Raw genomic sequence first — 16,167 nt, 5'->3', positions numbered from 1 at the left:
TATCACAAAAATGATGCAGCTTATTGTTGTTCAAGTACTTTTGAGTTGTCCTTACACTACAGTAAGGAAACCTAAAAAGAAAGAAAATAAAACTTAACTGTAGTGTACATTGAAAGTTTGTGCTCATCTACTATATACCAGCAACAGAAAATTATCTTCCATCATAAAATCATCTGAAAACCAGATTGCTATTCCTTTAGGCAACTTAAAAAGCTGACAGCTCTCCAGCATTATAGAATGGCCCTCATCTACTGTCGAATATAGAGCAAATGCTTTGAATTAAAATCTGATGTTTACATTTTTTAAATAGAGGACCAACACAGCAAACGTGACATATTGCCAAGACTACAAACCTGACATTTAAAATGCATCACAATCTCCTTCAGGTTGTATCAAAGCTTAGAGGATACAGTAGGTTTGTGTACTTAAGTGTCTCTTGATTTTGTACTCACTCATATGTGCTTCGAGAGGGTCACAGGGTTAGATCCATTTCTCCATTCTGGTCCTAAAGACTCCCCAGCATGAGCCCACTGTAAGAAATGTACAATATGCATGCCTTTTAGGTCATCCAAAAGCAATGTGTTGTACAGTAAGTCAATACTCTGTTGTTAAAAGTTGCCCTAAATAATTAACGGTTAATACATTTTGGGCCACCACGAGGCAGCAATATATCATGAAAAATAGACGGATACTCAGTCACTATATTGTATAGCAACAGTTTATGGCTGATGTGTTCACATTACATTTGGCCACTTGCACATCCAACACACAAAGAGCAAATTCATTGATCAAATACAAACATTTATAGCTAAAAGGAAAAACACAAACCAAAGAGCATCACAACACCAGACTCAAGAGAATCTGCATTAGTTGACTACAGGTAGCAAAAGTATTCAGATTCTTTACTTGAATAAAGTACTAAAACGACACTGTCATTACTCAATTTCAAGTGAATGTACTGCAACCTGACTGCAACGCGAATAGTACTTAAGTAAAAGTACTTTGTAAATTGTCTTAAAGCAAAAGCAGCAACTCTTCACATTTAAGAAGCTGGAACTGTGAAATATTTTTGAACAAAAGACTTCAAAGCTAACCCTAAGTAAATAGTCAATACATATGTTAAATGAATGTAGGGGGGTCAAAAGTATAACATTTAGTAGAGTAGAAGTATAAAGTAGTACAATTCTCGGGTAAAGTACAAGTAGCCTACCTCAAATGTGTAATTAAGTACAGTACTTCAGTAAATGTACTTCGTTACTTTCCACCACTGGAGTTAACCATTAACCAACTATACCTGGCTAACTAGTTCACTAGCAGGTTAGCTAGTTCAGTTGCCATATTTGAATCTCCGTGTTGGTTTACAAAGAGATTTACCTTGCTAACTAACGTTTATTTAGCTACTGTAGCTTAGCGTTGAGCGTTTTCTCTTGGGAAGTTAACTCTAACCTAGCTATATTTGACCCCATTATTAGCCCCAATCATTGAAGCCTCTCGTTTGTCATAGTAAAAACTTAACGCAAAAAAATACTTCCTATGAACTCACCTCGGTCCCTCCCAGTATGTTCTCCGGTTGCCTGGTAACGTTAGCACTCCTATTTTTAGCTACTTGTTTCCAACTGACATTTTGCAGCCATTTTTGTAGTTTTCTAATTTGATCAGTGGTGGAAGAAGTAGTACTCAGACATTTTACTCATATAAAAATCCTGCATTCACCTTCTACTTAAATTAAAGTTCAGTTACTTTTAATTACTTGATATACTACTGCTAGATATTTTACCTACAACTTCAAAGCATATTTTATTTCTTGGTTAATTTATATTAAAGGAGGGATTGGTAATTTGGTAACACTATGGTAAGGGTACATAAATCATCATGAATTCATTATTATTATTATTCATTATTCATTATTATATATGAACCACTAAAATGTTTATTTTGGTGTTCTGTGTTTTAATGCCTACAACAACTGAATTATAGGTTGGGTTTCAGCTTTCTACATAACCCATAGATTGATAAAAGCGAAAAATACGTGAAACTTTACTGTACATTCAGCAACAGGTTGAATTATCAGGCCTAAAGTTACTTAAGACATTTCAAATTCCGAGTGTCTTTCCAAATCTAAACTGACCAGTGTTAATGTATATTTTATGGATAAAATATGTATTTTTGTCACAAATGTTTCAATACAGACGTGCAACCTTCACCAGAGAAAAATATATACTGGCAGTTGAAATGTGTACCATATGATGGGGTGCCATTCCAACTCGTGGGCACCAAGATATATGGATGCCACCAGGGAAAGGACAGGTGTACTTGGCCAAAGGAGAAGTACCATGCACAAAAAAAGAAACAAGCGGTATATTTAGGAATTGACATGCATTAACAACTTTAAATAATTGGTAAAGGAAAATTAAACAACTATTCGTAATATGACATGCATTATGGCCTTCTATGACACATAACACTGTGACACATAACAACATAGGAATCAGCATTATGTAAATACATAAGTTGTTTAAACTTTAGAGGAATAGGAAACAAAATTCAATGGCCTCTTCTGAGACAAAATAAAGGGGGATATCCTTCCTTTGTTCACCTACAGAACCCAACCAGCCCACGGTCATGACCTGGCACCAAATTCTTCCTGTTTACTTATATTAACAGGGGATGGTATATCTGCAAAAATAAATAGACACAAACAGTACAGATGCAGGAGTAATGACATAATGTCCCACTATACTACAGTTATATGAGCAGGACCTACACATATTTTAAAGAAGACAAAAGAAAGAACCATAGAAAAAATGATGTTCTCCACGTTATGGAGAGGAGACCATGAAAATGTCTACATAAATTAATATTGTATTTCTATACACCTTTTTTCTCTTAGCTTGAAGACCATGTCTTCAATGCAAGACGCCATCTTGTACAAAATATGAAGAAGATGGATTGCCCTGCCCAGATAACTGTCAGTCAGGTCATGACATTTCCTGGTTTCAAGGTACAGCACAAGCACAGCACAAGTGCGTTCAATGCTATAATTGCTCTCGTGTCATGATCCCAATTGCCATGTCATTTTTATGTTCCCCAGATTGCAGAGAACAGTAAAGCAAAGAGGAGGGAGCTCTCCGCAGCACTAAAGGCTGTAGTTGCAGCTGATCCTTCAACAGTTGAAGTAGTCATGGAATACCACACATGCTTCACCCCAGAAAGTGACCATCAAAACCATCCAACTGTTGGAGAGGTAACCATGCAACATCTATTCCTTTAGCTGCTGTAAGAAACAAGATGCGAGGTACAATTTGTGCTGTACAAAGAGGACTTTTTTTAGACAGCTTTAAACATCTATAATTACTCTGTTCAACGTCATGTACAGGTAGCTGAACTGCGTAAACCGATGGATTCCAGAGTTGAACAACAAATAGTGAAGCTCACCTTGGCTGGTGCCAGAAAGCTCAGTGAGATTAGACGTCACCTGTTCAATTTTGTAAATGACGAGCTATTCCGGGGGGAGCAGCCACCTCCACGAACACGTCGAAGGTTTTACCCCACAGACAAGGATATCAGGAATATCTTATCAAGAACGAAGGAGGGAATACGTGAATCCAAAAATGACCAGGTCAATCTGCAGGTAATACACTGAGAGTAGAATAGTATTAATATTATTCTAGCCATGCACATTTTTGTGGGTGGTTAATGCACAACTTACAGAGTTTGTGACTTCACCAAGCATGGTCAGTTTTTTACATGATACATTGTCCTCTGAATGCAGGTGTAAGTAAGCAAAGCAAAGTAGCAGTATTTGGTTCATATGCAGGGTATGACCATTTTTCAAAATGCAACTAAAACTTCAAAACTGTTTTTGCCCTGATATGACAACAAATGCTCCTAATGTTTGGGTTATGAGGCTACATGATGATAATGTCCAGTTACACTTTCATTCACAGCTTCTGACCCCCAGATGGTTAGTTGATGACTGCAAAATCAAGTACAGGCCAAGAGAGCTACAGGAGGACGGAACTGTCACAAAGCTGCTGTTTTGTTACCAGACAGCCTGGCAGCGAAGGCTTCTCCACCTGTATGGACAACAGCTGTGCCTGCTTGATGCTACTTACAGGACGTGTCGTTACTCTGTTCCCCTCTTCTTCCTATGTGTACGTACAAATGTGTGCTATGCAGTGGTTGGCCTCTTTGTGACCCAGAGTGAGACAACAGCAGATGTCAAAGAAGCCCTCCAGGTGTTTAAGGAGTGGACCCCTGACTGGAGACCTAGCCACTTCATGGTTGATTTATCAGAGGTAGAGATCGGTGCCCTGGAGGAAGAGTTTCAAGGTGAAATTGCAGTAACTGTAGAAATCTGTTAATTCACAGAATATGAAACGTTAATTAAAAAAAAGGATACATTTTACATAGTATTCCACCAGCTTCAAAAATATAATCATTTACATGCAAATGTATGCAACAATCTACTTCAAAATATAATGAAGTCATCACCTCCACTGACAGAGATGTATATTTTGTCGCGTATACTATGTAATAGCAACGCGACAAAATAAAATGACAACATGGTGCAGGTAATATATCTCTTATATTTTATCCAGGTTCGAAGGTGCTTCTCTGCGACTTCCATAGGGAGAAAGCTTGGGTTGAATGGTGCAGGAAGAAAGATCATGGAGTGAGCAACGCACAAGACAGTCTCCTACCGCTTCTGAGAAGCATGCTGCTTCAACTTCAGAGGAGTTCGGCTCACGCCTTTGCAAACTGCAGGAGGCCAAAGTCTGGAAAGACAATGACAAAGTGAGGGCGTGGTTTTCAAATAAGTGGCTCCCAGAGGCTAAGGTGTGTATCAAGTTGAAATATTATATTTACTTTTATATTATATTTATTATATAATGTGTTGAATATGAAGAGTCTTCCTTTTAATTTGTTTTGTCTTTTTTTGTCTTGTGTAGAGATGGGTGCACGTGTTTCGGGATGAAGATCTCAAGGTGGCCATCTACACCAACAATGGGGTGGAAAGACAAAATGAAACCCTAAAGTATTCTCATCTTGAAGGTTATAAGAACTGCAGCCTCAGTGAAATACTCACTGTGTTGGTAACTGACTTCCTACCAAGGACATATCGGAAGTGAGCTAAACAATTATTACTATGATTATACGTATATATATATATTTATATATACATACATACATACACACTGTTATGGAAATCTTAGACCCAGTCAATACAGTGGAGATACACAGGTTAGAATGATCAACAATAAATGGTGAAACAAACAGTTGTCTTTCTGGTTATTTATTGGAATATATTCAAAGACACAGGTCTCACAGAGTATAGAATAGTCTGCAGGAGTGTGCGCAATAGAGACAAAATAGCAAAGCTTATATACAGGAAAGGGCGGGAAGCTCAGAAATCTGCTTTCACACGGTCTCATATTGATATTAGACACCTGTCCTTGAGCTGTAGATAGTATAACGGTTCTCAGAATATGGAAGTTCTTGTGTGACTTTGTGTGAAGAGGAGTAGTCTCAACATAGTCTGCCAAATCAGCTCTGTGGCCTTGAAGCGTTTGGGAATAAAACCCCTCATTACAGTATGCAGAGAAAACAGCACATAATAGGAAAATGGCACGGTAGTGTTAGACAATGCTTTTAGAAGCATTTGGTTTTAGCATATAGGAGCATTTAAGAAATGTCCACTACATTCTCCCCTTTTGATCATACTTGATCAATCATAAAAAAAATAACAAATGACAGGATAGACTGATATAACACATCAATGAATACACTCCATCGCTGGCTTAAGTAAACACATCACAATTATATCATAGAAAACTGGCTGTTTTTGTGGAGGACAGACTCCAATATAATGTAAGCATAAGAGGAGGGTACACTCGATTCACATGGATTATATTGTAGTGTCGAAATCAGACTCTTCTGATTCTAGCTCACAAACAGGGGTACGGTGGAATGTACAAGGTATACGATTGTCGTAGCTGTGGCGCAAAGTAGTGGTGGAATAGCAACGAAAGCTGAGGATACCATGAAAGAAATTTCCACTACAACACACACACACTTTTGTATATATATATAAATGTAATGTTCGATAGCTTTGTTTCCAACATATTTGTTTGATGTTGTTCATTGTTGCATGTTTCTGAGACAATTGTATTATCAAATACCATATCTATATGTCAGAGAAAGCAAACTGTCACAGAGAGACTTCTAAGATATTGTTCTCTTCTCTTATTGAAGGTACATTGAACTGAACGTCAAGTACTCCTCAGTCTACAGAAGGTACAATGAGAACATGCCAAAGTTCTTAAAAGACAGACCAAGAAGTGTAGCAGACCATGTGATGTCAAGGCTTACAGAAGCCCAGTTTTATGAGGCGAATGACGTTGTTGCAAAGGGCAATGGCATGTTCCATGTCAAAAGCCAAAGTCATCCTTGCACACAGCACAACATCAACTTTGGTGAAAGTATCATCATGCCATCGTGCACCTGCAAAGACTGGGCAAAGCACAAGTTGCCCTGCAAGCACTTCTGTGCTGTTTTTAATCATGTGCATGAATGGGGTTGGGAGAAACTGGCATCTAATTACAGGGATAACCCCCTCTTCTCCCTGGATAATGCATGTCTGGGACAGACTTCCTGTGAGAGGGATGGCAGCGGCAGATCAAACATCACAGATCATACATATACACCGGTATCAGTGGAAATGCAGTCACCATGTAACGCTTTGCCCGAAAGGAAAAGACCAAGAAAGGTTAAACAAAGAAGGGAATATGAAGGGCCGTGTAGGCCAAAATTCAAACTCACCTCGCACACACACTACTGAAATACTCTCACATTCACTACTGAACACCTCACACACACACTACTGAAAACATCTCGCCTTGCACACACACTACTCAAATCCTCTCACATTCACTACTGAACACCTCACACACACACTACTGAAAACATCTGGCCTTGCACACACACTACTGAAATCCTCTCACATTCACTACTGAACACCTCACACACACACTACTGAAAATATCTGGCCTTGCACACATACTACTGAAATCCTCACACGCACACTACTGAAAACATCTGGCCTTGCACACATACTACTGAAATACTCTCACATTCACTACTGAACAACTCACACACACGCTACTGAAAATTAACGTCATACACACACTATTGAAATCCTCTCACATTCATTACTGAACACCTCACACACACACTACTGAAAATTAACCTCACACACACACTCCTGAAAAACATTTTACTGAAAGGTTCTCAGTAGGGAATGTGCATGTGTTTCACCTATGTGTGTGTGAGGGGATTCTTGCTGTAACGGAAGTCATTCTTGCTGTAACGGAAGTCATTCTAATGTAACGGAAGTCATCTGCTAGTGGTCTCTTTGCTAGCCCCGTTAGCTTCATTAGCTCCAGGCTGCTACTCGGACGTGTTTGTTGTGTTGATGCCTGGTGGAGTATTCTTCATTGAAATATCGCACTTATCTTATGGCTCTGCGGTTCAAATAGACCGTCCATGAATGCAGTTTATTCGGTAAGTGAAATTCAAGCACTTTATTTCTTACTTGTCTTTTTATTCAGCTAACAAGCGAGACGAAGCTACATCTGTGCTAGCGATGCTATCCGTAGCATACAAGTTAAAACATAATAGAGAAGTGTAAAACATTAAGAAGGATTATACTGTAAAACATAAGGCTTCTCGGTGAGGTTGGTAAAATAAGGTCATGCTTGTACATTAGTTAGTTTGCTAGTTAGGTAACTGCATTGTTATTGTTAATTTAAAATAGCTATGCTCGACGATGCAGACAGCTAGCGTCACATTAGTGTTGAAGAGCAGAGTATGAGATTAACCCATAGATTAACCTCACTATAAGATCTGTGTATCTGAAAAATACGAATCTCACATTTCCAGTTGGTTCCAGAAATAACGTTGACGTAGATATTGCAATATGGTTTGTTGAGCTGGAGTTGATTGTTGAAGCTTACTGGTTAACGTTCATCATATTAAACGAACGAACCCAAACGTTGTTGTTTTTATTAATATTATTACCAATACTTACTTAGCATTTTATTATCATTACACTGGAGAAACCGACTTATTGTGGCAGCAGAACGTGAACATGTAACTTAATGCCTGCATTTGAGGACGAAAAATAGCTCAGTCAATGCTTTAGGGACAAGGAAATGATTTGTTTAAATATTAGATATGACGTTATGTGTGCTTCTGTGACAATGAAGCTTATTCATTGCATTACATTTGTTGAAGATGTTTGTCTTTTACCCTTACGTGTGTGTGGGCTTTGATATCCAGCACTTTTTTTTAAGGATAACAAAAAGATGATCACATGACATTTGCATGTAAAAACAAGTCTGTGACCAACACATTGTTACTTTACATATACATCTGTTTGTTTAAAGTTTCCAGGTGATGCAGACAGACCAGAGGATGCTGACCACGAGAGACAGACCTATTCCTAACATCAGTGAACTTCAGCATGGACTCAAAGGTACAAAGACTCCTTTCATACTGTACAAAGAATCGAGAAACGTTCTGGTTTAAATAGATAAAGTAACAACTATAATCAGTTTTCACATTTCAATGTATTTAAGGCAATTATTATTTTACATTGTGAGAATTGCTACCATTTGTCTCTACATATTGTCTGTAAAAGACGTGGTAAAAGTGGTTCTTGCAGTGAGACAACAGAGCAGTTGAATATTATTTAATAAGATATTTTAATGTTGATTAACTGCAGACTGTTCATTCATAATCTGATTATCTTTGTAGTGCAAAGTGATGAATTAAAAAAACACATTAAAATAAAAAAAATACATTATTTCTACAGCCGCTAAATAAACAAACCTTTCATAAATAACACACTTGCTCTGCAATAATGTCATATGTTTCTTGTCATTTCTGTTAGGAAAAGACATACCTGAAGGACACAACTGCCTCACCGTTTTCTCAGAGGGGCAAGAAGAAAATGAAAAGCTGATTTCAGATTAAAGACCAATACAGGACATTCACTAAGAAACTACACTTTTATTGTGAACACAAAGTCAAACAGGACCATCATTTGTTTGTGACAGCTGAGCCCAGTATGTGCTCACAGATGCAGTTAGGGGGTTTCTTCATCAGGCCTGGTCCTCCTCCATCAGGCCTGGGCCTCCTCCCAGAGAAAGACCTCTCCACCTCAGTCCTCTCCAGCCAAACCCACAGACAGGACATCCGTCATGCTGAGGTTTCTCCCAAAGTCTCTGCACGCTGTCTCAATTGATCCACACTGTGAATATGAGGGGGAAATGTGTGTCATAAATGCTTTAGACAATAAGAAATATGAAGTTAACTGTAAGGAATGGCTCATTCTTTTTTAAATAGACCAAACTATTACTGTATTTCAATATCTCACGTCTGAAAGTTTAATTTAAAAGAAGAAGAGGCCCCAAAAATAAAGATTGGTATATCAATAAATGTAGTTGATTTTGTCTTTTTAATTGTTTAAAGTAGATAGAACTGGTACTTAAGAGTTTGAATACAGTCTGGTTGCGGAGGAGGCACACAGGTAAGAGCATATAGCTACCATCACATGTAACTAAGCTTGACTTGAATTTATTAAAATTAAGTAACAGCAACAAATCAATAACAAAAATCATGCAAAAATGTGAATCTTTGCTGGGTCCACTGTTGAATTGACCACATATTGTATGTTTTAGAAACCTTAAGGCATTTATAGATTTCTATGCAAGTAACATCCCAAAACTCAATACCTTAGATTATTATTGAAAGTTTTGTTGACTCACTTTGGGGTCCTTTTTATTTTAGAATCGTTTTTCATGAGACAGTCAATTTAAATATTTGTACTATGCCATATTCACATTCATTTGTAACACACACGTAAGGGTAAAAGACAAACAACTTCAACAAATGTAATGCAATGAATAAGCTTCATTGTCACAGAAGCACACATAACGTCATATCTAATATTTAAACAAATCATTTCCTTGTCCCTAAAGCATTGACTGAGCTATTTTTCGTCCTCAAATGCAGGCATTAAGTTACATGTTCACGTTCTGCTGCCACAATAAGTCGGTTTCTCCAGTGTAATGATAATAAAATGCTAAGTAAGTATTGGTAATAATATTAATAAAAACAACAACGTTTGGGTTCGTTCGTTTAATATGATGAACGTTAACCAGTAAGCTTCAACAATCAACTCCAGCTCAACAAACCATATTGCAATATCTACGTTAACGTTATTTCTGGAACCAACTGGAAATGTGAGATTCATATTTTTCAGATACACAGATCTTATAGTGAGGTTAATCTATGGGTTAATCTCATACTCTGCTCTTCAACACTAATGTGACGCTAGCTGTCTGCATCGTCGAGCATAGCTATTTTAAATTAACAATAACAATGCAGTTACCTAACTAGCAAACTAACTAATGTACAAGCATGACCTTATTTTACCAACCTCACCGAGAAGCCTTATGTTCTACAGTATAATCCTTCTTAATGTTTTACACTTCTCCATTATGTTTTAACTTGTATGCTACGGATAGCATCGCTAGCACAGATGTAGCTTCGTCTCGCTTGTTAGCTGAATAAAAAGACAAGTAAGAAATAAAGTGCTTGAATTTCACTTACCGAATAAACTGCATTCATGGACGGTCTGTTTGAACCGCAGAGCCATAAGATAAGTGCGATATTTCAATGAAGAATACTCCACCAGGCATCAACACAACAAACACGTCCGAGTAGCAGCCTGGAGCTAATGAAGCTAACGGGGCTAGCAAAGAAACCACTAGCAGATGACTTCCGTTACATTAGAATGACTTCCGTTACAGCAAGAATGACTTCCGTTACAGCAAGAATCCCCTCATACACACATAGGTGAAACACATGCACATTCCCTACTGAGAACCTTTCAGTAAAATGTTTTTCAGGAGTGTGTGTGTGAGGTTAATTTTCAGTAGTGTGTGTGTGAGGTGTTCAGTAATGAATGTGAGAGGATTTCAATAGTGTGTGTGTGAGGTTAATTTTCAGTATTGTGTGTGTGAGGTGTTCAGTAATGAATGTGAGAGGATTTCAATAGTGTGTGTGTGAGGTTAATTTTCAGTATTGTGTGTGTGAGGTGTTCAGTAGTGAATGTGAGAGGATTTTAGTAGTGTGTGTGTGAGGCTTAATTTTCAGTAGTGTGTGTGTGAGGTGTTCAGTAGTGAATGCGAGAGGATTTCAGTAGTGTGTGTGCAAGGCCAGATGTTTTCAGTAGTGTGTGCGTGAGGCTTAATTTTCAGTAGTGTGTGTGAGGTGTTCAGTAGTGAATGTGAGAGGATTTCAATAGTGTGTGTGTGAGGCATAATTTTCAGTAGTGTGTGTGTGAGGTGTTCAGTAGTGAATGTGAGAGGATTTTAGTAGTGTGTGTGTGAGGCTTAATTTTCAGTAGTGAATGCGAGAGGATTTCAGTAGTGTGTGTGCAAGGCCAGATGTTTTCAGTAGTGTGTGTGTGAGGCTTAATTTTCAGTAGTGTGTGTGAGGTGTTCAGTAGTGAATGTGAGAGGATTTCAATAGTGTGTGTGTGAGGCATAATTTTCAGTAGTGTGTGTGTGAGGTGTTCAGTAGTGAATGTGAGAGTATTTCAGTAGTGTGTGTGCAAGGCCAGATGTTTTCAGTAGTGTGTGTGTGAGGTGTTCAGTAGTGAATGTGACAGTATTTCAGTAGTGTGTGTGCAAGGCCAGATGTTTTCAGTAGTGTGTGTGCGAGGTGAGTTTGAATTTTGGCCTACACGGCCCCTCATAAGGGAATGTGCCAGTCTCTTGCGTGAGATTACTGACTTAACATACCATCTGCAAGATGAAGATTACCTTAAAACGTTAACTGACCAACTGACCGAGATCTTGGAAGATGTGAAGCTACACACTCCACATGATCAGAGCCTTCCTCTGACGTTCACACCTAAGAAAAGGAAGAAGGAGATGGCCAACCTACCTGTGAAAACCGTGCCACAAAAGCACCCATTCACAAAAAGGGTAGGCTGCTTTGCAGAAGCTATGAGGTTGAACTTCCGGGTCAGCATGAATTTGAAATTAACTTTGTAAAATATTTAACTGTACAGTTCGGCATTCATATCTTTATTATTATTAAATCACATATTGTTGTTATATATTGTACAATGTGCAATTTGACTTTTTATGTAAATATTGTTATTTTATTGCACATTTTAACTTTAACTTCTTATTTATCCATACATATTTGTATTCTATTTAATTGCAACTTGTATTGCAACTTTTTAATTTAACTCTGTAAGGTTACATTATCCTTTTAGTCTTTTTATTTATCTTGTGTTGCACATTGTTATTCTTACTTCCTATGTTAATGTACATCTTTTAATTGTATTTTATTATATCTTTGTTGTATTGCCCTCTTTTACTTTCACTTCTTATTTCAACATAAATATTGTTATTTAAAATCATATTGAACATTTCTGCTTTCATTTCTTGTTTGTTTTATATGTTTAAACTTTATATACATATGGTTATTTTATTTTGCATTGCCAATTTTTGATTTGACTTCCTATAGTTACATTCATCTTTTTATTATATTTTTATTATCTTGAAATTCACACTTTTACTTCTTGTGTATATATACATTTAGCTATGTATTAAGTATGTTATTTTGTTTGTTCTAAAATTGAGCAACTGTCACAAAACAACATTTCCTCCACAGGATAATGAAATGATTCTGATTTAACTTCCATGATGAAATACTGGTCAGATATCCACCAGATCTTTTAGTGATTTTTGTCTCTCTTGGAGAAATTAAATCGCAACATCCAATAGAAAAGTTCAAAACACAAATACACAACCGAAAATAATACATGTAATACTATAATATAAAGAGATGGACGAATTCATTTCAATAAACATGTGAAAACTAAATCATACAGGTTTTAAGGGGTTTATTTGTGTGAAGACGGCAGCAGCCAGTAAAGTAAAGGGCGTCGTCTCTTGTCCTCGGTGGCAGATTACGTCACTTCCGCCTAAAACCCAGGAGGTATACGATCTAGCACTAACCCACGAACAGGGGCTATCTTGAAACGTCCATCTTCTTCATATCTGAAGTCAGTGAGCTCTTGGTGGTTCAATCAGGGAAACATGAATGTCCTTCAGTCAACGACCGAGAGGTCCTTTCTTATGCCTGTTTCCAAACCAGTAAGTCCATTCTATAACTGCAAGATGTTCTTTCAAAAGTTTCTCAGTTTGGTTTCCCCTAAGCTGCCAAATTATTGATAGTTAATCATGATTACAACACTTTGAATTCAACAGAATACATGCAATGCTGTGACCGACAGACCGGGTCACCACTTTATTTGAAGGGGCACAAACATGATGAAGTAATGACAAAATAATGCTTTGTTAATCATGATTACAACACTTGGAATTGCTGTGACTGGTCAGCTTTTTGGCCTGTCACTTTAACTGCAGATCTATATGAAGAAGACATGAACATCATTAATAACTCAGAAGTCATGATGATTGAGATACCTTAGTAGTTGATGCATTAATTAAGGTATTGTTCCTGCATAAAGTCATGCACGAGATACTATTAATCCTTGTACATTACTGATAGTTCATGAAGTACTACATGAATGAATTCATGCTTTTTCATGCATTAAGTCATGCATGAATTCATGATGATTCATGTACCCTTACCATAAAGTGTTACCGGTAATTTTGGAGAAACCAGCTCGAGTGCACTAGAATTTGAAAATACACAGCCGGAAACAATTTGCCACTTCCTTACAGAGCCCCTCCTCCAACACACACGAACGCACACATGACCAATGAGTGCACGAGAAAAGTTTGTGCACAGATGACAGGCAGGTAGGCCATCCAGTTATTTTAGCTGGGCCGGCTAAAATGATTTTTACAGTACTACGGCTTCCACAGATGATATTTTTTTATGGATTTTTTGTCAAAGCACTTAGGATATTCATTGCTATAGAGTGGCGAAGTCTCTCCCCTTCCGGTGGACCTCCATGGGATCTTATTTTGGAAAAATCATGTATTGAAGTCAATGGAGAGAGAAAGATTATCTTTTGATCCCGTTTGAATTGTGCAACAAATTACACATATGATGTTTGTCAATTTAAAAGATAATTTTGCAAGTAAAAAAAAAAAAGATGTGTCGATCGAAAGATAATCTTTCTCTCCCCATTGACTTCAATGCATAATTTTTCAGAAATAAGGTCCCATGGGGCGGAAGTAGATGGCCGTGACTTCGCCACTCTATCGGGATGTTAAGAGCATTCCATGGAATATAACAAAAAGTGTATCTCGAGCCGGTTTCTCAAACTTACCTACTGTTGTGTCCCGTCAATTATGTTAAGTTTTGTCATGTTAGTTTAGTTTATGTTCCACCTCCTGTTTTAGTTTGTACTCACCTTGTCTCATTCCAGGTCCCTTTACTTCCTGCTCTGGTTCCTTTTCCCGCCATCATCAGTGTCTGCCCCGCCCCTGATTGTTTCCACCTGTGCCCACTTACCTCATGTATATATTGTCCTGTCTCCCCTTGTTAGTTGTCGGTTCGTCTTGTTCATTGCTCCAAGAAGTAAAATCTAAGCCATTGTTTAATGAAAGTCAGTGTTTTGCCTTTTACCCTCCACGAGAGCGCTTTACGTTTGTCAGTTTGTTCATTCCTCTAAAAGAGTGATTTTGTTTTTTGCAAGTAAAGACTATTTTTTTCTTCAAAACCTTTTTGTCTCTGGGTCGTGCATTTGAGTCCTCCAAGCTATTGAGTCAAGGTTCCTAACAGAACGAACCGACCAATATGGACTCAGCCGACCCCAAGACGCTCCAGACTGCCCTGTCTGCACAGGGAAACATCATATATCAGCACCAGGAGCAGCTAAAAACCATTAGCCATAGAGTGAAAGACCTTTCAGATCGCCAGGAGGATCTCCAAACCTCTGTCACTCGCAGGTGAACCAGCTGGCAGAACAGCTCCACAGAGTCCTCACTCATCTAGAGACAACTTCTACAGCTCCGATTTCTGCTACGCCACCTGATGCTAATCCTGCTGCTAATCAGGCCGAGGTCAGTTTCTCTCCTGTCCCACTGCGGTTGGCATCGCCAGAGAAATATTCAGGTGAATCTGGCAACTGCAGAACCTTCCTAGTCCAGTGTGACCTGCACTACAAACTTAACCAAGCCGCGTTTGTGTCAGATGAGGCTAAAATAGCATTTATGGTCTCCCATTTAACTGACAGAGCTGCCGCATGGGCCACTGCGGAGTGGTCAAGAGACTCCAGTATATGTGGATCTTTCACAGCATTCAAAGACACTATGAGCAGGATTTTTGATCTTACCTCACCTGCCGCTGAGGCCACCCGTGTACTCATGCAGCTCAAACAGCACCAACGGCCAGTGTTAGATTATGCCATAGAGTTCTGTACCATAGCCATAGACAGTGGCTGGAACACCCCAGCATTAATAGAAGCCTTCCGGAATGGACTCTCTGAAACCATCAAAGACCACCTGGCTCCACTAGAACTACCACAAGACCTGGAATCACTGATTTCTATGTCTATCCGAGTTGATAACCGCCTCAGAGAATGAGAGAGAGAACGGCGCCGAAATGCAACAAGACATCAAGCCACCAGGGGCGCTCTCTGGATAAGCAGCCTTCATGGGATCCCTTGTTTCACTCTTCATCAGGCCCAGCAGGAACAGCGCCATCACAGGCACCGGAGGAGCCAATGCAGCTCGGGAGACCAAGGATTTCTCCAGAGGAAAGACGGCGCCGCCTGCAGGAGGGATGCTGCTTTTACTGTGGCCAATCGGGTCACCAGCAGGCAACATGCCCGGGAAAAGGGCATGCTCACCAACCATGAGGAGGGCGTTGGTGAGCAAGATTTCCTCTAACTATCCTCCTCGCACACTCACCCAGGTTAAAGTCACAGCTAACAGTCAGACACATACTCTGGGGGCAGTAGCGTGGCGTGGGGGAAAAATTAGGGGAAGCCAATAATACGTCCTTTCTTTTGGGTCGGGGGTGTGGTGGTCAATGTAATAACGTAACCAGATGAGTGATTACAGCACCCAGTATCATTTTACACACATTTTTATCAGATGCAGG

The 16,167-nt window shown here is 38.8% G+C and overlaps 1 protein-coding gene across 1 annotated transcript; it reads left to right on the top strand.

Moving 5' to 3' along the window:
* The first annotated feature begins 2,158 nt into the window (after positions 1-2,158).
* Positions 2,159-15,647, top strand: LOC117534445. Its single transcript, XM_034198641.1, is given in 11 exon segments — positions 2,159-2,356; positions 2,891-3,001; positions 3,092-3,244; positions 3,377-3,631; positions 3,948-4,022; positions 4,203-4,332; positions 4,602-4,715; positions 4,718-4,839; positions 4,953-5,128; positions 6,256-6,709; positions 15,012-15,647. Coding segments are annotated over 11 exon segments (2,424 nt in total).
* The last annotated feature ends 520 nt before the right edge of the window (positions 15,648-16,167 follow it).

Source organism: Gymnodraco acuticeps, unplaced genomic scaffold (assembly GCF_902827175.1).
Source record: "Gymnodraco acuticeps unplaced genomic scaffold, fGymAcu1.1, whole genome shotgun sequence".
Classification (NCBI taxonomy): Eukaryota; Metazoa; Chordata; class Actinopteri; order Perciformes; family Bathydraconidae; genus Gymnodraco; species Gymnodraco acuticeps.
The sequence above is the reverse complement of the archived record's forward strand: the minus strand, read 5'-3'. Positions and strand labels throughout refer to the sequence as shown.